The sequence below is a fragment of the Anthonomus grandis genome, chromosome 11, assembly GCF_022605725.1.
Source record: "Anthonomus grandis grandis chromosome 11, icAntGran1.3, whole genome shotgun sequence".
Classification (NCBI taxonomy): Eukaryota; Metazoa; Arthropoda; class Insecta; order Coleoptera; family Curculionidae; genus Anthonomus; species Anthonomus grandis.
Window position 1 is genome coordinate 26,211,582 of NC_065556.1, and position 23,090 is coordinate 26,234,671.

The window sequence follows — 23,090 nt, forward strand, 5'->3', positions numbered from 1 at the left end:
CGCATTGTATCCGTGAAAACTATATCGGGTAACATTAGATGCACTGTTACCAAACTGTGTCCGCTTCCAATTAGTGACAATTGACATTTAGCAAAGTTGACATTGTTTAGAATAGTTCTAATTTAGTAAGTCTGTTATTAATAATTATTAAGTTCACTTTCATTTTTACTTTATTTATTTCAACTAACCTGCGTATTTCATTTTTTACTTAGGTTAAGTCATGTTTTTTATGTTTAGTGATTTGTATTTCTCTAGTTTTCATTGAAAGTATTTTCATTCTTTCAAGGGGAGGGGCATGTTAAGGTTTACGTTAATTAAAACACCTGAATCGTTTTGACAGAAAAAAAGTCAAGTTGTTGTCAACTTCTAACTAACGCCGTCGTCAAATAAGCCCTCCACTTTCTTTGCATATTAAGTACATTTTTCTAAAATAAAGAAGTGGTTCACGATGGACTTGTTTGTTTAATTCAACTATAAAATAAAATACAGTCCACAAATTACCCTTGCTGTTCCCAGCAGCAGAGACACTATACAAGTTGGTGATCCAGCAGCGGAGCAGCAACAAAACAGAAACATTGACACACTTTTTTACAACGCAAGAAGTCTAATAGACATAAACTTATGGCAAAACCCATAGGCCAGACAGAGATAGTTATAGGGTTTTTATTTGTATTTAGTTTCCTAGAAACAAACAGAGATAAGCTTGAAGATTTTTTAATGAGTTGTCAGTTGCACTGTTTTACAACACATTTAGCCAAAAAATGAATAAATAAAAACCCGGAATAGAATTATCTCAAAAAACTAACAAAACAAGCGAACACTTAATAACAAAGCGGTATTCATACAATTTAAAAAAAAATAAAAGTGACTTTACGACATATTGGGACACAAAGATGAAAACGATACTAGCCCTTAAAAATATCGATACTGGACTTTTGAGGATAATATTACATTATTAAAGACAAGCTTATCGATACAAACAGAGTATAAAGTCGATACAAGCCTTGCACCGTAAAGAATAACGCCGGACGTTAATAACTTATTAAAGATGTTAAGAGTCTAACAGAAATAAACTTATGGAAAGACCCAAGGGCCAGACAGAGATAGCTAGCTATAGAGTTTTTGATTGTGTCTAGTTTCATAGAAACATCGATACACAAAACTTAATAACAAAACAGTTTTCATACCATTTTTAGACAAAATAAAATACATACTACTAGCCCTTAGAAATATCGATACTGGACTTTTAAGAAAATGTTTTAATTTCACAAGAGCTTATCGATACAAGCAGTGCAAAATGTCGATACAAGCCTTGTACGGTAAAAAATAACGGGGCAAATAAGAGAGATAAGCTTATGACAAAACCCATGGGTCAGACAGAAATAGTTATAAGGTTTTTAATTGTGTTTGGTTTCAGAGAAACATCGATACACAAAACTTAATAACAAAGCAGTTTTCATACCATTTTTAGACAAAATAAAATGCATACTACTAGCCCTTAGAAATATCGATACTGGACTTTTAAGAAAATGTTTTAATTTCACACGAGCTTATCGATACAAGCAGTGCAAAATGTCGATACAAGTCTTGCACGGTAAAAAATAACGGGGTACGTTAATGCATCGATTCCGTTTTTAGTCTTACTTATTAAAGATGTTAAAAGTCGAACAGAGATAAACTTAAAAATTAATGGGACGACCCATAGGCAAGACAGACATAGCAATACTGTTTTTTAAAAAGTAACAAAATAAATAGAGATAAACGTGCAGATTTTGTAATTCTTTTTTTTTTAATGAATTATTGTCGGTTGTGCTGTTGTTATTTTATGTAAAATTTAGTCATCAATAAATAGTCTCGAAAAATCAACAAAACAAGTGAAAACTTAATAAACAAAAACGGTTTTCACACAGTTTACATTATTACTCATGATGACCGCATCCATTACATTTACCCAGTTCTCATTTCACCACATTATTCATACATTAAAATAAGAAATTATGCATTTTTCCCCATTATAATCCCGCATACCAATCAAGGGAAATACTGCTGCATCCTTATCAGTTTCGAAAAACAAAATAAGAAATTCACAGTGTCAAGGCCTAATTAATACAATGACATTGACATAAATATTTCGAACAATATGGGGGCTTAAACGCGTATTTAAAAAAAAATAATATTATTTATTTTTTGGCAAACCTTATCACCGCTAATCTCGGAATTATCGCGATGATTCCTCTATTCTCATGACTCACTTTATTGTATGGCATAATGGGGTATTAATAGCGCGATAACAATACACAGGTGAAATGATTTCAATTTAAATATTTAAAAAATGTTGAGGCTGATTAATGAAATGGCGAAGAAGCCGAGAAAGGTGATTTAAAGGTCACATGTTTCAGTCAAGGATTGATAAATAAAGTCATTTATTAAAATGCAAAAAATCATTATGTTTATTCAACTCTTTCAAACGAAACCCCATGATTGATATAGTTCAACCTCCCCTTTTGTTTGATTGAATCTGCTTGATAAAACACCCTTTCGTTTGGCATTAAATCGTTAAAAACCGAACGTTATTTCGTGATTTTATGCCATTAAAAGGGAGTTTTCGGCCAAAAAAAAACTATAACTAAAAATCCGCCCCTTTTAGGATTAAACCCCTCCCCAACCTTGAGGCTTACATGTTCTGGAAAAGCCTGGTCGGCTCTGGATTTTATTAATGTCTGGACCGGACTTGAGATATGAACATCATTTTTTCTGGATTTACATTAAAAAAAAAAATAACAGAACTTACTGTCGTCGCTTTGGGGTGCTGACAATATGGCGCTGTGTTTCTTCTTCACTTCCTCGACGTTCGCCTGGATTTTGTCGATCATTTCGCGTATATCCTCCACCTACGAGATTAATTACGTAATTAATTAATTATTTTTTTTAAGGGAGAGATAGGGGGTTACCTCTTGAAAGAACTGATTCATAAATTCACCGTCGCGGCCTTCGACGGTAACGGCGACGTCGTCGGTGCCGACGTCATCGTCGTCGCTTTGGGCCTGGAAAAACATATTGTTCAAATATACATATACATCAATTATACATTGTTCGTTAGTCCGTTCTAGTGCTAGTTCCGTATGGTCTCCATTTTATAAATCGCATATTGAAAATATTGAGAGAGTCCAAAATAAATTTTTAAGAAATTGTTCTTTTAAACTTAAGGTTCCATTAGCTAATGGTCATACTGATTACAAGTCGGTCATGTTAGTTCTCTCCTTGGACCCTCTTGAGTTAAGGCGTAATAATTCAGACTTGTGTTTTATATATGGCATGACTGTGATTATCTTTTAAATAGGCTGTATAAAAATTAACTGGACTTAAAAAACTCTTCTATATAGATTTTGATAGTAGTTCTTATGGACAGCACAATCATATAACTAGAATGCAACGTTCTTTCGATAGGTATAGTTCAAATTAATTAGTGACCCGTAACCTTCACAGGTTTCTTTAAATTAATTTGTAACATTGATTTATGTCTTACTATTATCTAGCTTAAGTTGTATTAATATTAGTATCTTTTGTATTATTTTGTTTTTGTAAAATTGGTGGATACCGTTAATAAATAAATAAATACTGACTCATTTCTGCATATAATTGAATCAGCATTTTTTGACTCTTAATGATGAAAAAATTGGAAAATATTCTGGACTTCTACATACATATTTGGGAGTAGCTGCCACCTTTGATATTTGATATTTGAAAATTTACATAATTATATTTACTAGGGGCCCCATACCACTAATTTACATAAACCTGAGGGTAGTGCATTTAAAATACAGGTAAAACAACTATAAGACACAAATATTAAAAATTTCAGAAGAAGAGGAAAACGTTAATAGTTATTTATAGAAGGTCAAGTAAGGCATCATAATTTTCATAGATAAATCTTTTACAAAGTTCTGAAAATTTATGCTTATTTGTAATCTCCCGAATTGTCTGTGGTAACTTATTGAAAATTTTTGGTCCTATTACAGAATTACATCTTTGGCTTCCATCGAATCTGCGAAATGGTACATTAAGATGTCTTTCAGTTAGTTGTCTGGTTTCATGTTGGTGACTTATGTAGTTTTTATCTTTAAATTTATACCAGAATACACAACTGGAGTATAGATATAAGGATCTAATATTAAGTATTTTGGTATCATACAAGAGCGAGGTGGGGTACAATCTGTCTTTTTTATAGATTATTTTGATAATATAATTTTGAACAGTTTTTAAGGATTCAAGAGCATTATTGTAGAGTCCACCCCAGGTCACTAACTATACCATAGCATATCAGAGATTCCACAAATGATTGGTACAACATTATTAAAGGTTTCTATTCAATATATTTCTAATAAGGAAAAATTTATGAATTAAGATGTTAAGTTTTGAATGTGTGGTGTCCATTTTAATTTTTTGTCTATTATTATACCTAGATGTTTAGTGTTTTCTACTTCTTTTATAATAAAGTTTTGTTGTCCATCAATAACTATTTCCTTAAAATTTGGCCGATTTGCATCTGTTAGAGAAAAGGCGACATAAACAGTTTTTAAGATATTTAGGGACAATTTATACTTGTTTAACCACATCTTTACCTTCCTCATGCCATTTATGAGTTTCGTTCTTACAAGAGTCCAAGTAACATCCTTAAATACAAGAACTGTGTCATCCGCATAAGATAGTGCCATGCCACCTATATGCAAGGATAAAAGGGAGTTTATATATAAAATAAAGAGTAAGGGTCCCAGCACTGTGCCTTGGGGCACTCCAATTTGCACAGTGCTAGGGTCACTCAGGGAATCTCTAATTTTTACCATTTGCTTTCTTTCTTGTAGATAGTTGCTAAAGAGCCCCAACACTACACCCCTAATTCCATATCTTTCAAGAACATGAAGTAACTTAGAATGGGGTACAGTGTCAAAGGCCTTTGCTAGATCCATAAAAACCGCAACACATTTTTTTCCTGCTCCAATCCATATTTTATGTTTTCTATTAGACTATACATTGCATCATTTGTACCAGTTTTTTTTTGAAAACCAAATTAATTTTTGTTAAGTACTTTATTTTTATTTAGGTAGTCATATAATCTTTCTTTTAAGCATTTCTCAAAAATTTTTCCAAATGTATTTATTAAGCTTATTGGTCTATAGAAACATCACTCTTACTTCCTTTTTTATAAATTGGTGTAATAATTGAAGTTTTGAGTTCTTCAGGTATCTTTGCTGATGAGTAAATAAATATATATTTAAGTGGTCCAACAGTATATGGATGACACAGCTTTACCATCTCAGAAGTTATATGCCATCTGGACCTGGGGAACTGCTTTTCTTTAATGAATTAACATGAAGTATTAGTTCATTTTTTGTTATAGGCTTTAACGACATGGAGTTTAAGAAAGATGGATAATTTAGATTAAGCTTTGTGGTTGTATCAGGAATTTGACATGCCATACTAGTTCCTATTTTAGAGAAATATTCAATACAGAAATTGGCCATCTCTGTGTCATTTTCAAAGTCTTTATTATTTAGATCTTTTATATAAATGTCTCGTAGATTTAACTTTAGGTTCATTAGATGCGTCACTCAGAATTTCATACATCTTTTTAATATCATGTTTTCTATCTTGCAGTTTGTTTTCATCCTTGTCTGGTGGAGCTCTTCATCTCATATCTGACTGGCAGGCTTCAGTATGTTGAATTTAATGGTTTTGGGTCTGAGTATTACGTGGCTTCGAGTGGTGCGGCAAGGCAGTAACCTCGCCTCAATGCTGTTCGATCTATTTATTAATGATTTAGTTGATTGTATAAAGAGTTTCTGTCTTTTATTTGCTGATGATCTGAAGTTGTTTCGTATCATTCGTACTATGCTGGACTGCCTGAAGCTGCAAGAGGACATGAATAGGGTCTTTGAATGGTGTGAAAGAAATAAACTATCCCTAAACTGTGACAAATGTAAAAAAATGACAATTTCCATTCTTCATGAAGAGATTTTATACCCATATATATTGAGTGGTTCTCAGTTGCTAGACTGTTCTTCAGTGAAGGATTTGGGCATTGAAGTAGATAAGAGGCTCACATTCAACCAGCATGTAGCACAGGTCACTGGTTCAGCCTTAAAATCCCTTGGGTTTATAGTGAGGTCCACTTCTCAATTTAAGAATATATCCAGCTTGACTGTATTGTACAATTCATTAGTAAGGTCTAAATTAATGTATGGCTCTATGTTGTGGTTCCCCATCTATGATGTTCATGTTACCAGACTGGAGTATGTACAGCGCAGATTCTTAAAGTTACTTTCTGTTAAGTTGGATGGAGTATATCCAGTAAGAGGTGTGGAACAGGAGTACCTGCTGAATAGATTCAACTATTTGTCACTAAAGCAAAATACTATTCTCTCTAGTCAGATATTTTTATATAAACTTTGCAATAATAAAATTAATTGTTCTGAGCTCTTAAAGAGGCTACCTCTATTTGTTCCTCCTGCCAATACAAGGAGGCACCATATATTTTATCCCTCTCTTAACTTAACAAATCTGTCCAGCAAAGCTCCACTGTGCCGTGCTGTACATGGTATAATCAGATGAATGCTATAGATGTCAACAGCTTTAGCAGCACTGAATATGTTTTTAAAAAAAGGATGTGTTCCTCTCTTAATTTGAATGATACCTGATTATTTTTCTGTGATTGTTATCATTTGGTTAGTGTGTCTTATATTCTTACAATTATGCTATTGTTTTAAATTTTGTTATCACTCTATATTGGATCTTATATTATTTTTTTTGTACTACTTATTTAAGGTGCTTATAACTTGTACTGTTTTAATTTTAATTATTTCGATTGTCTTGTAATTGGGAATTTTCCTGTTGGACAATAAACTATTTGAATTTGAATATAGTAGTTAGTTTTAGTAGTAGTTATTAATTTCTGTAAATTATTTCTATAAGTTTTATATTCAAGTTTCAGTGTGTCATTATTTTTATTTTTTAATAACTTTTCCTTCATTTGGTCTCTTCTTTTAATTGATGTAATAATACCTTCAGTTATCCAGGGTTTAATTTTTGTGTGTTTTTTTTGTTGTATATCTTATTTATTGTACATTAAAAATGTTTATGAATTTTTGGTATGCCAGGATTGAGTTTTTTATTTCATATACGTCCTGCCAGTTTTGATTTTGTATAAGTTCTATAAACTTTTGCTTTTCAAATATTGTATAATGAGTTTTTAGGTTCTTAGTATTATCACTAGGGTAGTCTAGCTTGGAGAAAATCTCTAGATAAATAGGGTAATGATCTGTTATATAAGTCTCTAAAATGTAAAGATTAAAATTTAATTTGTTTCTTTGTGGACCATTTTGTCGTATGAACGGATGATCAATACATGTATTACTATCTTGTGTTACTCTAGTATATGAGTGATTAAGTGAGCCGTAACCATAGTAAAGGAGCATACTTATATATCTAGTGCTTATTATGTTTGTTTTATTTAAGATGTCAATGTTGAAGTCACCAATTATAATACTAATGCCTTCTTTTTTTGGTAAATTATTTGGATAAAGATCAAAGTCATTAAGAAATAAATTTTCTGAGGTGTTGGGAGATCTGTAGCATGCTATGAGTGAATACTGTATAGAGCTTAAGGAGAATGTCAGTTTAGTTAGCATTATTTTTGAAGTAGGGAGAGTTGTATGTTCTATTTCAAATTGAATACCATCTCTTATGTCCTGGGATAGTAGTTTTTTATTTCTGGAATATGCCTAGTTTCACCCAGTACAATTATGTCAAGTTTATCAAGACAAAAGTATCTATAAATGCTAAAAAGCTGTCAAAATTTTTTCTTAAACTTCTGATATTTAAATGTACCATGTTTAATTTTTTTTGTTTATTAAGGAGGAATTTCGTGCTTTTTGAATTTTAAATTCATTAACATCATAACGCCTGTCTTTTATTAGATCAAGTTGGATTTCCTTTTTTTCCAATTCTTTCAGTATAATTACCTCATTGTTAGCCATTGTTTAAGTTATTTATAATTGCTTTTAAGTTTAATTTATAAAGAAAATAAACATATAATTAGATAAATAATAACACTTGATAGAAAATAAGGTAATCTGTATTTTTATATTCCGTAGTCTATCTTATTCTGAAGCTTTTGTCTATAAAAAATCATAGTTGGTCGTTCAGTACTTTTGTTCGGTTGCTGATATCCTCACAAAGGGTCTCTCTTCCACTTATGACCCTCTCAAATTTTTACCTACCACTAGTGGAAACTCATTTTACCTCAGCCCCACTACTCCCAGGGAGATTTTTTGCACTATAGGATCGATGAAAAAGAAAAGGGCATCTAGTGACAATGGTATTTCAGTGAATTTATTGGGAAAACTTCCTTTGAGTGCTATTCAGGCTCTTTCTGATGCTATTAATATTTTATTTCAGTTGGGCACATTTCCTCTTTGCCTAAAATTAGCAAAAATTTTGCCTCTTTATAAGGGTGGTGATCGTTCTAGTCCATCCAACTATAGGCCGATTTCAATTTTGTCTACTTTATCTAAGTTAATTGAAAGACTTATGAAGGATCGTCTTTTAAAGTTTCTTCTGGAGGAAGGGGTTCTTCGAGATGAACAATTTGGTTTTCTATCAGGGAAAAGCACCTCTGACGCTATGTTTGATTTCTTGTCCAAACTTCTCCAGGGTGTTAATGGAAGAGAGGCGACTGCGGCGGTGTTCTGTGACTTGTCCAAGGCTTTTGATTGTGTGAGTCATAGGATACTGCTTCAGAAGCTTTCTGCTTATGGAGTTAGGGGTGTTGCACTGAAGTGGTTTGAGTGCTATTTGTCTGGTCGCGAGCAGTCTGTGTACCTTAATGGTGACTTGTCTGGTAGGGAGTCTGTGGATTGTGGTGTTCCACAGGGGTCAGTTCTTGGTCCCCTTCTATTTCTTGTATACATTAATGATCTTATTACTCTTAGCATATGTGGACATTTTACATTGTTTGCTGACGACACAACGGTTTTATGGTCGAATAAAGATCCCAAGCAGCTTGTCAGAGATGTTGCAGCCGATCTCCTGAAATTAAAGCAATGGTGTGATTCCAATCAACTTTGCTTAAATATGTCAAAGTCCCACATTATTGGTTTCAATTTTCAAGCTGAGAGTCTTGATTTTGGTGAGAACGCATTGGACATGGTAGACAATTCTGCATTTCTTGGTTTAGTCATTGATAAAGATTTAAAGTTTTCTGACCATATAATAAAGTTAAATAAAAAACTTGCTTCTGGCTGCTTCTCTGTTAGGGCAACCGTTCATGAACTGGGGAGAGATGTTGCTCGTGATGTGTACTTTGCTTTGTTCGAGTCGCATTTAAGGTATGCTCTTCCATTTTGGGGTGCATGTTCAAATTATCTGTTTCAGTCTGTTTTTGTGCTGCAAAAGAGGGCTGTCAGAAGTTTATTTAGGGCCCATTCTAGAATGCATTGTGGTAATCTTTTCAAAGAGAGCCGTATTTTGACCCTACCATCATTATTTATTTTGGAAACTGCATGTTTAATATTCAAAAATAAGAACAGTTTTCCAATCCGACATCACAGTTATCCTACCAGACAGATTAATAATATTCCCCTTCCTATTCCTCATTTTACATCTATCAAAGATTCATTTATATATCGCGGTTTAATGATTTATAATCACATTAGCGTGGAATTAAGAAGTGTTCAGTCTTTGCGCCAGTTTCGTTGTAAACTGAAGTCATATTTGCTTCTAAAAGCCTTTTATTCGATTGAAGACTTTTTTAAGGCTGAGGATGTTGTGTAGTAGATGCTAAGCTTTTAATCTGTTAATTTTAATTTTGAACATACCTTTATGTGTCCCTTTATCTCTGCTACCTTTGTCTACATGCATGTATTTTATTTTCTAAAGATTTTGTTTGTAACATTTTCTCTTGCATTTTTTTTAGGCATTTTATATGTTGTATAAATTTTTTATATTTGTTTTGTAAAATCTGATTTGATTGTATTTATTTTCTGAAGCTTTGTCAATAAAATTCGTGTACATGTACCAAATTTTCGACAATAAAGTACTTGAAAAAAAAAAAAAAAAAAACAGAGTCAGGAACAAAATATAAGTTTTTTTTATTTGCTATGTTATGTAGGTAACACTCTGATAGATTAATGTCTCCCTTTATGCACTGTATTATTGGCATTTGACAGTCTATACTTTTTGATGATGCTAAGCTGTTGGATGTATATGAGCAAATAAAGAAGTATTATTATTATTATTAGAGAGATTGGTCCTAGACCCAATTCTTCAAATTTTTTAAAATAACAAACCCCGACTAACCATGTCAAAAGCATTTTTTAAATCAATAAATACTACATCCACTAATTCTCCCACATCTAATGCTTCTGAAATGGTACCAATAAAATTGATAGTCGACATTGACAGAGTGTTACTATTTTTAATAAATCCATACTGGTACTGATTAAGCAATGTATTATCATAAATAAAAGAAATCAGACTCCTTTTAATAAAGTGTTTACTATGGTAATTGGATCATTATTTGATCTTTTTTACATTATTAAAAAATTGGAGTGACTTTTTTAGCTCTTGAGAAAACTCGCCAGTAGTAAAAACTTTATTTATTAAATCTACAATAATATCTGGAACATCTATAATTAAATCTAATGGGATTACTTCATAATCACCTTGAGAAGTTACATTAATTGAATTCCAATAAGGTTCTAATGAAGGTTCTACCTTTACAGTAATAATTTCATTAAAACTTACTTTCAACATACAGAAACCTGTGTATTAAAAGCATATATATAAATGATTACTCCTAATGAATAGTAGATTTGTGGTTTTAAATGGCACATCACTGGGGTTTCAACTAATTATTAAACAAACAGGACTAATGTATGTCAACCCTAAATTAAAAGTGGGCCAGTAGGATGGACTCATTTATTGATTCCCAGGGTGTTTTGCATAAACTATTAAGGGGCCTAGTGCCAGGACTTATATGAATACATTAATAAAGTAAATTTATGGCATAACCTAGAAATTTTTATATTTTTTTTTGTAATCCAGTGGTTCCAAACTAAGTATGACAGTTTCCAAGGGGTGGGGCTTGATTTAAATGACAGACATCAATTTTTCCATAACCTCCTTGATTGGGATGGAGATCTAGCAACAGTTGAAACTGACACTGATTTCCCTGGAAATCCCTGATTTTCCCTCGCATACTTAACCAACCAGAAGGATCTCAATGAATCATTGTTGTTATTTATATTTAAAATATAAAGGAATATGTGATAAGCGACCTAGAGGGGGGGGACGAGAGAAACTGAAGTGGTCCCACTAAAAAAATGAAAGAAGAGAAAAGAAACTTACCGCTACGAGGGCTGCTAATCTATCCTTAGTCATTTTCAGGATCCGTCGAGGGTTGTCTCACAGCACTAAAGAAATTGTTTCTCGTAATATAATCCCATTCAATTACGGGGGTTTCAACACTAACAACACGGAACAACAACGAGAACTAGGCAAATCCGCCAACTTTCAGGCGAACGGCCACCACACGAAAATCGATAGAGTTCTGCAGTGCCGTCCCTGGATAGCGCATGTCATGTCACAATGACGTCAGAGTGGCCTTCGCCTAATCATCATGGATCGTTGGCAACGTCGCGCAAGTCTCATCGGCAATGTCGCATTTGCACCGGTCGAGTGTGTAATTATGGTGTTTTCCGTTTGCTCCTACAGTTTAACAGAAAAAAGTGTGGCCGCTTTTCGAGGGAATAATATCAAGAAAGAAAAGGATGTGGTATATCAAGCACACCAAGAGCAAAGCTGTTAACTCAGAAAACATAAATATACAGAAACGCGTCTTGCTTGATGATCAAACAGAAGAAGTTCCGTTGACAGCTCTATTGACGTTGTTGACAAGCACGGGGGCGGAATTTGGTGGCGTGAAATTTAAACCGATTGTGCGATATTTAAACTTGAAGTCATTTGCAAAATTACAGAAAATGATGTGTTAACTGAAGAATAACGAGACAGATTTTATTAAAATTATTAATTTTGTATTTGAAAGAAAAATAACTGTTATTATTGCATATCTAAGTCATTCGTTTTTTCAGTTTCTTTAGGAATTAACACATTAACTAAAGTATTATTTAGTTCTTAAGAAATTGCTTATTTAGGACATTTTTAAAAACAAGAATTATTTCTCTTTTAAATATTTTATTTTAAGATGAATTGAAACAAATCCAGCAAAGGGCTTTAAATGGCATAAAAATAGTTACAATACATTCTAAATTAAATACTGTAAACTGTAGGCATGCTATTATAATAAGACCTTTTATGAATGAACGTGGAATTGTTGGAGGAATAAAGCATATTTTTTTCAGAAAAAATTACCTGTTTTTTTCTCATTTTCAGGTGTGAAAAACATTATAAGAAACACACCTAAATAAAAAAATAATAATCTAAAAAAAGTTTACTTTGGGTTTTACCATTTTACGTAGTAAAAAAAAGAAGTATAAACTCTTATAACAAAAACAGAAATTGTACCTATTTCTTAAAATAAATCTATCTTCTCAATGGAAATAAATTAGTTAACAATGACTAGATATAACACAAATACACACATATGTTAAGTACAAATTAATATGCATTTTTTTAATATAAGCAAATGAAATTAAAGCGCCATACTTTGTGCGTAAATACGTTTAGATCTATCACTAGACTTTTGAACATGTTTTAGGGTGAATCGTCCAGTTTTCCGGCCACTACCAGTTCTCGGCCAGTTTCTCACATTATAAATAATTGCATAATCTTAACAATCCCGCGCTTTTTTTAAATTTCAGTTATTTCCTCGTCCTTACCGCCACTTTTCTAAACAAGCGCCATATTGGCAAAGTTGTCGTTAGAAAAAAAAACGTCAGTCAAAGTTTGTCGCTTCCATTTAACCCCTATAAACTGTTTATCTATGGTCGCTTCTTAGATGCATCCTAGCTGGCTTCTAATAACTGTTTTTGTAGTGTGCATCCTACAGTGGATTAGTGAATAAATTGTGCCGTATTATAAAATAAAGGTAAGTTTTTTTTTTGGTTTTGATTAATATAATGTTGAACTATTCCTATTGTATTCATAAAAAACGATAAACTTTAATTTTAACATATTTTTTTGCGTGGCCGATCAACTGGATGTATTAAAGCTCCCAATCCATATTTCGGCCAGGGTGGCTGAGAACCGGTACTGTAAAAAATATATATTGTCTATCTTTTTCTAACATATTATTTTACAATTAGGTATATCTCTTTTTTGGAGTGTTTGAAATTATTAGGACTATAATAAAGCCAGTTTTCGGCCGGGTATTTTCCTAAAACACGAAAGGTATACAAAATTAAAAAGGCGGCCGAGAAAAGGAATATTTTCCACTTTTCGGCCATTTTATTGCCAAAAATCGATATAGATTTACTAGGTATTTGACTATTGTTTATTGGTTTTTTTTTGCTTTTAACGTATTTTTCGTATAATTACCAATTTTATAATTATTGCTAAATATGGGTATTTTAACTACTGCTTATTACTAAGATTACATGGTTTTCCAGATGGCCACAGTCCAGACAAACAAAAAACCGAAAATGTCAGTGCAGGCAAGAAGGTTCTTTACCTACTCAGAGGAAAACTTTAATTTAGCTTTACAAGCTATTAGAGAGGAAAGATTGAGTATAAGAGCTGCTGCAAAAGAATTTAATGTACCAAGGGCCACTCTTCAAGATAGGATTTCGGGGAAAACTTCAGACACATTACGTAGAACAGGTCCAGAGCCAATTATGACGGTCAAAGGAGAAGAGCGCATTAAGGATTGGGTTATAGGGCTAGCCAAATGTGGATTTCCAATAAAAAATCAAGAACTTATAGATACCGTAACTAAAATAGCAACAGACAATGGGAAAATTAATAAATTTAAAAATAGTAGACCTGGAGAAAAATGGTATTCTTGTTTTATAAAGAGGCATCCAGAAATCCGGTTACGTGAATCCGAGAGCATAAACAAGGCAAGGGCAGTTGTTACGGAGGAATATATTAGATCCTGGTTTATGGAATTAAACAAGTTCCTTGAAGAAAATAATGCTATGGATATAATGGAGGACCCTACTCGTATCTTTAATGGGGACGAATCCGGATTTTCCTTGTGCCCAAAAACTAGATAAGTGCTTGCTCCCCGCGGGTATAAAAACGTCTATTCAATCAAACAGGGAAATGAAAAAGAAACCTTGACGGTACTTGTAACCTTCAATGCCTGTGGTAACATTTGTCCTCCGCTAGTTGTTTTCCCACACGTTAGACCTCCGAAAGCACTAATAAATAATATACCAGACCATTGGGTGCTGGGAAAGTCTGAAAGTGGATGGATGAAGAGTGACGTATTTTTTGAATACATTTGCAATGACTTTAATCAGTGGCTTAACGACAATAATATTAAAAGACCAATAATATTATTTATCGATGGACATAAATCACACCTTAATTTATTTCTTAGTGATTTTTGTGACAAAAACAAAATAATATTGTATGCGCTTCCCCCAAACACAACCCACATCTTACAACCAGCTGATGTCAGTGTGTTTAGGCCACTAAAACATGAGTGGAAAAAAACTGTAAGACTGTGGCAAAGTCAGCAAGACGTTAATACCTCAGTTACGAAAATTAACTTTTGTAAAGTATTTCAACAGGCCTTAAATAATGCAGATATGAAACCCTGCATAAAAAACGGTTTCCGAAAATGCGGATTGTTTCCTTTTAATTCCAATAATGTGGACTACTCGAAATGTGTAAAAAACGAATTAGAGAGAAAACACACTAATTCAGATAATTGTGAAAAAATGAGCCCTGATGAAGTCGAGACAACAAAAAAAGTGATTAGGAATATGGCACAAAAACTTGAAGATAATGGTATTAATACCCAAGTTATCTTTAAATTATTGGATGATTTTGCTGAAAAAAATACGAATACTGACGAAAACTTAGAGCAACATGACAAGCAAACACCAGATCAAGATCAAGATATAAATATGCAGAAAATATAAATGACTTGACTTACGAAGTAGGAACCATACTCCCCATGGACGTGTTCGATATTATGCCAGTAGAGGAATTAAATCTTATATCACTGGACAATATTACAATAAGTGAACTTTATGATGAACCGGAAAATCAAAGCATAAATATTATTGCTGAAGAAAAAGCTGATAAAAATACTAACAAAAATGAAGAACAAAACGAAGAAACCAAGGAAAATATCGATCCAGATATTACAGTAGATATTTCTGGTAAAAATAATTTAGAGAAGAACAAGGAAGAAAAACAGCAACAGGTAAATTTGCAGCAAGAAGAGGCGAGAAAAAATAAAATAAAGAAAAAATCACTATTAATTCCGTCTAAGAAGGGCAATGAAAATGGCGAAGCATGGCCTGAAGAACAAACTCCTATAAAAGATATAGAATTAGAAGAAGTTGTAAGTCCATTTTCTCGCCATTTAAGATTTTCCGAACCCATAAAAAAAAAGCTTGGAAAATAAGAAGAAAGAAAAATTGCCCAGTGCTATTTCATCACAAGCTTGGAGGAAGCATATCGAAAAACAGGAGCAGGAAAAATTAAATAAGCAAGAGGCACTATAAAAGATGAGGGAAGAAAGACTTGCAGCTAAAAATGCGGCTAAGAAAGTTAAATTAATGTGTTCTCTTTGCGAAGATGAACTAGTTAGTGACACCGAAGATGATTCATTGAAAAATGTAGGCTGTGCACAGAGCTTTCTTATTTGAAAAAGCAGCCACTAAGGATTTTATTTGTATTTTTTGTAAGTGAGTTACTGCGGATTGTGATCGATATTAGATACGAAGTTCCTATATACTAACTATTTTTAGGTAGAATATTAACATTTTGTTTTCTTTTAAAGTTTAGTTTGTGTTTTTTATTTGTAATTAAAATTTTTTAAATATTTGCATTTCAGTTTCGCTATGTTTTTGTTTTGTTTTTATTTTAAAAATAATGTTTTTATTTTTGTGATATTTTAAATGTTTTGTGCAATAAAATCTCGAATAAAATTTTATTTATTTTTATTGTTTTTTATTTTTTTCTTACCTACGTCTTAATCATTTGTTCGCATGGCCGAAAAAAAAGTCAAGCGGCCGAGAACTAGCAAAAGGCACATTTTTTATATTTTATTTATACAAAAATACTCTAAATGATCCTTTTGATTGATTTTTGATTTTGAAATGATAAATTTAAATTAAAGATACTATGGGCTATTGAGTAAAATATTTTAATATATAAATAATGAAATAGGCTCTTTTTAAAAGTAACCTAAATATCAAAATTCAGTTAAGTGGCCGAAAACCGGGCAATTCACCCTATTTATTATTAAGTCCTTCTTTGTTTTAAACATTGTTATTGAACAGACGAAAAACAATGAAAAACACAAAGTCACGGTCTCACAACATTTATTTAAAGCTACACGTGTTTCGGTCTATTCAGAGCATCATCAGGCCTATAATAATTAGTATTGAAAGAAAAAAAGAGGACATTAAAAAGACTAAAACCTTAAAAAACCACTAACGTTGGCAAAACAGTAAATAAACATACATTTAAGGTTAGGATGACTATACAGTTATTTAGAACCAAAAAATAAAAAATTGCAAAATAATATCACATCTATTGGGAATCGAACCCGTGACAACAAGCCAGAGACTGTAACCTATGGGCTACCGGAACACTGAGAAGAAGTTCAAAACATTTGTTGTTAAGCCAAGGCATTTTAACACAATATTAAACTTATTTCAGTTGGAAGAGATTATGTAAATATAAAATTGATTAAATAAGATTATTAAAAATAAGGTTGGGTTCAAAATTAAATACGTCGTTAACACAGACAAGAACAGGACTCTTCTTGGCTTTAGTAATTTCCATCCTCTCCAGAAGGTCAAGCTTTTTCCCTTTAGGGCATTCATGAAGTATTTCAGCTCCGACCTCTGGAGCTAACAGGTGATTCGCAAACGCTGACTTTGTATCACGGACGTCTGTATTTTTCTTCCAAATTTTTTTCTTCCAGATTGGCCAATATATACAGCGTCACAATCCCCACATTTCAAAGAGTAAACCCCTGTTTTCGAAAAGACATTTGCCTTGTCTATCACACTCACTAACTGTTTTTTTAAATTATTCGCGGTTTTGAAAGCGATTTTGATATTAGAGGTCTTAAAAAATTTAGCTAAATTTAATGAAATTGAGCCGAAAAAGGACAAAGATCTAAAGGACTTTTTGTCGTCTTTCTCATGAAGAAGGTTGTAAGTCAACCTATATTTATTTAAGAACTTATAGTATAATTTGTTAATTAAGTAAAGTGGGAATCCATTATTAAAAGCAATATGTTTTATAATATTAAGCTCTTTAGCAAACGCTTCCTTTGACAGGGCGATGTTAAAAAGTCTGTAAAAGAAAGAATTGAAGGAGGTAAATTTGTATGGATAGGGAGAAATAGACGCGTATTGAATGACATTATCAGTAGTTGTGGGTTTACGATATATTTCAAATATTAGTTTATTATTGAGTCTTTCTATAAGGAGGTCTAGGAATGGCAGTTTACCATTTTGTTCTTCCTCAATGGTAAAAGAAATCTTTGGGTGCAAAGAATTCACAAAACGAAGAAAATTTGTCAAATCTTCTTTCTGGCCATTCCAGACAATGAAAATATCGTCAACGTACCTCTTATATTCAATGAGAAACTCCTCAAACCTACCCTTAACAATCCCTTCTTCTAGGTTGCTCATAAAAATTTCACTTAACAGTGGGGAAAGGCATAAACCCATAGCCAATCCAGAGACTTGTTTGAAAATTTTATTATTAAATTGAAAGAAATTTTGATTCACAACAAGGCTGAGCAAGTTCAAGAGGTTATCAACTATAACTCGACTAAGGGAAGATTTTAATAATAGAGTTCTTACCAGATCTATACATTCTTTAGGGGGAATGCTAGGAAAAAGATTTTTTACATCCAAAGAAATAAGTATAGATCCGTCAGGTATGTAAAGATTTTTCAGACTATTTGACAAATCCACTGAATTTTTACTAAACCTAAACTTAGTCATTTCCCCCAAAACTGTGTTTAACCAAGCTGATAAATGGTAGCAGGGGGAATTGATAAAAGAAACCACTGGTCTTATGGGAACATTGTTTTTGTGAATTTTTGGAAGACCGTAGAGAATTGGAGTTCTGGGATTCGTAGGATACAGCTTTTCTTTCTTAGTGTTAAAGAACTCAAGAGTTAAACTGCACTTGTCCAGCATTTGCTTAACTTTAGTAAAATACGAGTTGGTGGGGTCTCTATTGACTGTAACAAAGTCCTCTGAATCCAAGAAATCCAACGCTTTCTAAATGTAATCATTCCTCTTTAGAATAACCAAACAATTACCCTTGTCTGCTTTTGATAATATTAAATCGTTACTTTTGATTTTATTTTTTAAAAAAGTTAAATGTTTTTTGTTAAAATTAGTATCATTAAGATTATGACTGAGCCAAAACTAGAATTTAAGAAATTTATTATTTTAGCACGTAAAATGTTCTTATTTTTTATATCAGTCGTTTGCAAAACACTCTCCGCCTCCACAGCCAAAGTTTCCCGTGTATGTAAATCCACCTTCTTAGAAAGATTGAACTTAAGATAAGTTAAGCAAATTCTCTTCCTCTGAAGTAAAAATAACATCTGATAAATTAAGAAATCTTTTATGAAATTGAAAATGACATTGGCCTAACTTTATTCGGTATTCTGTAGAATTAAAAGACTTTAACTTATTATGGGCGGCTTTAAGACGACTTAACTTATTGCTTAACCTGCTAAAAGAGTCTCTAGAATAAACTACTACCCTATCTCTGAACGAGCTATCTAAAACACTAAATTCCAAATGAGTTAAATACAAATACTTAAGTAAAGAGTTCACCTTGTTTAAAGTTTTATAGTGGCACTTAACTTCCTCCTTCAACCAAGTGCTTCTGGCGACGTCCAAAGCATTTTGAGAAGCTCTGGTTTTGGATTTACACCTTAGATTTAAGAATTTCGGGGTCAAACCGAAATGTAAACATTGTTGAAGAAACCATATTTTTAACAGCGGATTCCTCCGTGCAATAAGATTCTTCAGATAGTAGCGGATGAGCTAAGCTTCACTAGCATTTTCAAATCTCATCCATTTTTCACAAAGAGACCGACGTATACAAGGTTTTTAAGGTTTTAGTCTTTTTAATGTCCTCTTTTTTCTTTCAATACTAATTACTATTGTTTTAGGCCTGATGATGCTCTGAATAGAGCGAAACACGTGTAGCTTTAAGTAAATGTTGTGAGACCGTGACTTTGTGTTTTTCATTGTTTTTCGTCTGTTGTATACGTCGGTCTCTTTGTGAAAAATGGATGAGATTTTCTTAATTGTTATTGATATAAGCATGTCTTCTTTAATACACTATATCTTATTAAAAGCTTAAAAAGAAAGTAATTTATTATTAACGCAACAAATTATTTTTGTACATTTAATTAGGTAATATATAAATCAATAGACTTATGCTAAGACCACTAAAGTATTATAAATATAATAAATATTCCCTCTGATAATTTTTAATGAGTTTATGTATATTCCGGGGAAAAATCTCGGGGAAAATCACCACTACATGCAGAAATTTTTATTAAATCAGACACTATATAGGCATTTCATTACACATTTCTTCATAAGGTAACTACAAACTCGCATAGATGGCACCATACATTACGTGCCGTATATACACAACCAGTGCCACACAAAAGTCTCTCAGTATTTTATTGATGTTTTCATCTCGTTTTTACACCGTTGCCAGATGGAGCATACGGAATTCCTTAAACTATGTGATCAGCTGGCTATAGCAGGAATGAGCATAAGCGTTTTTTTTTTTGAATTTAAGTTTTCCATGCATATCTGGTGACCTTGGAGCGGCTTGATAAGATTAATTTCTACAAAAGCACGGTATTTATAACTTGACAATAAAGTGGGAATATTTGAAAGCAAGGCCTTTTTTAACAAATAGGCAACAGTGCTAATCCAGGACTTCTTCGGCAAAGGCGTTGCATTTTGTATTTGGGCATAGGCGTCCGTGTCCCGTCAGTCTGTGTCGGCTCAGTCGATAGTCGCATTCAAGTCGGTTTTCGGTGTCCGATTGTCGCCGTTTTTTTCGGTAAATAAAGTGTTTTATGTGCATTTTTTAGTGTTTTTCGCAACTGTAATTGGATTATTCGATATTTTCTTAATAGTAAGTGTCCGAATGAGGTTTTTTTAAATTTTAAAATAAAAGGGAAACTGGTCTGGAAGCACCTCCCACGCCGGCCTTTTTGTGTTTCCCTTTCATCCAGCCCTTCCTGTCAATATTTTCGGGAACTCGTGGCTTGATTAAAAATAATTGAAACGGTTTAAATTTCTATAACCATTTTGGTTTTACGATATTGCAACATTCCCCATATTATTTATTATATGATTATTATTAATAACAAACGATTCCGATTGAAAAATCATAACGTGAAAGCCTGACGATAACATTTGTTACCTTTATTTAAAACGACTCTATATAAGAATCAGTTGCTTATAAAATATAGAATGTTCCCAAATACATCTATAATTTATTTATATGCCCTGGACTCCTGTTGAACTGCACATACCAGTAAGAGTTTTAATTGCCCAAGGTTTATTATATGACTCATTTTTCAGGAAATCATTAATTTGGCGCCCAACTAGATGTGACGAGGATAATCAAAAATGTATTTTTTATCCTTATTCTGAACTTCTGATCCGTCAAATATGAGATCATCATAGATTTTTAAAAATGTTAAGAGTCTTGGACTAAAGGGAAAAGCGTAATTTTTCTTTCATACTATAGACGATAAATGTGTAATTTTTTTTGGAGTTTTGGTTGTGAGACTTATATAATATAATATGAAGATAATGTATTTTTTTCTGGGGCTTCTATGACATTTTCCTTATGACCTGATATGCCTTGAAATGTGAGTTTCATTATACACTATACAGACAATGTGTAGCATTTTATTTAGATTTGCTATGATTTTTGAGGATCTTAAAAGCAGGATAATAACGTGAACAAGAAGGCCAACATGTCAACTTTTTTACTAATTTCTGCAGGTTTACCTTATTCCATTTTCCTGACTTTAATGTAGAGTTTATGATTTTTGTTCAACTTAACCACATGTTGGGCGCCAACATTTATCTACTACCAGCAACATGTTTATGAACCTCTAATGGCGAAATTACGATAAAACAGTATCAAATGTACAAGTCTCGCTTTAAGGCATCATCAGACCTCAATAAAATATGAACATAACAGTAGATTTCAGTAATTATTATGGTAATTAATAACTCTATAAGCATTACACCAGCCAAAGTCAACGTTCTCCCATTATTAATCATGAAAATTCTTTTCTAACGCATGCAATGAACGGTTCACGTTAAAACCTATAGTCATTTCTAATTCATCACGTAATGTTAAGGTCTTTTTCCTTGATCTTTGTCTTATTAGCATATTTTGACCTCGAATGTCTCGCCTAATATATACAAAGAGATAATTAATGCATCAGATAATTATATATATATAATGTAAGTTATCTGCTATAATAATCAGCCATTCATATATTGTTATTTGCAAAAGTTCAGGCACAAAAGCGTCTATTTAAAAGTCATCCCGTGCATGTCCTAGTTCGCTTTTACACCCACGCTATTACACAGGGACAAACAAAATAAACAGAAGTGACGATACATCGGATGCAACTTAAAAGTAATGACTTAGGCAAGCTAAAAGAGGTGTTTAGCTTATCATACTTTAATGCTTTAGTTAAATATACAGAAGGTGTTAGCACCATATAAGGATTTAGCACATAATTAGGGCTCCCTTTTTTGGGAACTTTATTCTAATTACCGCACGTTATATGGGAACCCTGTACATGTTTCTTTTTTTCGATATTTAGTGCCCAAAAAAAATTTCTAAGAGAGTACTACATCTCGCTTTAACACACTATTTTGACCATCGTCCTTCTCGTCTTTGTTGGACCCATTGTTTTATGAATGGAACGATTTTTTAGGGCTTATTTACTACTGAACATCAAATATGTAGGGCCATTAAAAAAATATGCTCTCAAGTAAATAAATTGGCTTTAGAGAAAGACATGCCTGCTTGAAATTGTGCATGCAGGCCCAAAGACGAAACGTCGTATTTCAAATTTTTAGTGTCATTTCGTGGCAAAGATAAAGGGATATTCGGCTTGAATTATCTCTGAAAGAAATTTTGGAATTATTTTTTGGAACCCATTAATAAGTCAGGAATGATAAAGTAACGATTTTAAGTCATTCTGCTCAAGATTCATATATCATTTTTAACGTGAATATTGAAAAACTTCCGAGAGATGTTTAGCAATAGAAAATCTATAGGTAATTCTTCACATTTCTTAATATTTCCTATAATATGTTTACTCATTCTAAATAACATGGTTTGGACCATAAACCAGGCAAAAATCTCGCCCGAGATGAAGGTACGACGGCAGGTGGGTACCGTCTCGGGTACCACCGAACATCTGCCTTAAACAGAACCAATCAGGGGGTCCATTCCTACCTACCAAGAATCAGCGTTTGCTTTGAAAAGGTTATTGAGTATGGATATTTCACTTTAATAATTATTTTGTTATGAAAATTCTGAAAGGATTTAGTTAGTGCCACGTTGGGCGCCAAAACATCCATAAATTTATCAAGTTGGTTATTTTTTAGGCCAAGTAGGTACAACGTTGCTTTCCCATTGTGTTATACTGTAATCATCCCACTTCAAATGTGCATCCCCTATACCGTTACGGCTCCCTTCGTTACACGCCCTTTTTGTTGTTTCAAGGGTGCCTTTAAATAATTATTTTTTCTTTTTTATCTGCCGGCTGCAATACAGAGTTTATTGGCTCCCTCTCTCTCTCTCTCTCCTAAATTTGCAGGTTTCTATTGAGAAAAACTGGGTTA

General features: G+C 32.7%; 2 protein-coding genes across 55 annotated transcripts in view; one reads left to right on the forward strand and one right to left on the reverse strand.

Annotated features, from left to right (window-relative positions):
• Positions 1-11,635, reverse strand: part of LOC126742538 (syntaxin-1A) — a 101,717-nt gene extending 90,082 nt beyond the window's left edge. For 3 of the 5 annotated variants that reach the window (XM_050449193.1, XM_050449194.1, XM_050449196.1), the window contains exons 1-3: positions 11,404-11,635; positions 2,952-3,044; positions 2,792-2,891 (exon numbers count right to left, since the gene is read on the reverse strand). In XM_050449193.1, the coding sequence (XP_050305150.1) occupies positions 2,792-2,891; positions 2,952-3,044; positions 11,404-11,436 (226 nt within the window). In that variant the 5' untranslated portion in view covers positions 11,437-11,635. The remainder of the gene's footprint in view (positions 1-2,791; positions 2,892-2,951; positions 3,045-11,403) is intronic. The other 2 variants (XM_050449198.1, XM_050449197.1) reach the window with 2 other exon arrangements.
• An 8,505-nt stretch (positions 11,636-20,140) lies between these two features.
• The window catches only part of LOC126742555 (cell adhesion molecule Dscam2), an 88,510-nt gene continuing 85,560 nt past the window's right edge, over positions 20,141-23,090 (forward strand). For 38 of the 50 annotated variants that reach the window (XM_050449259.1, XM_050449258.1, XM_050449253.1 and 35 more), the window contains exon 1: positions 20,146-20,340. The gene's annotated coding sequence lies outside the window, so the exon portion shown is untranslated. Of the gene's footprint in view, positions 20,341-23,090 lie in introns of all 50 variants that reach the window. The other 12 variants (XM_050449266.1, XM_050449269.1, XM_050449271.1 and 9 more) reach the window with 4 other exon arrangements.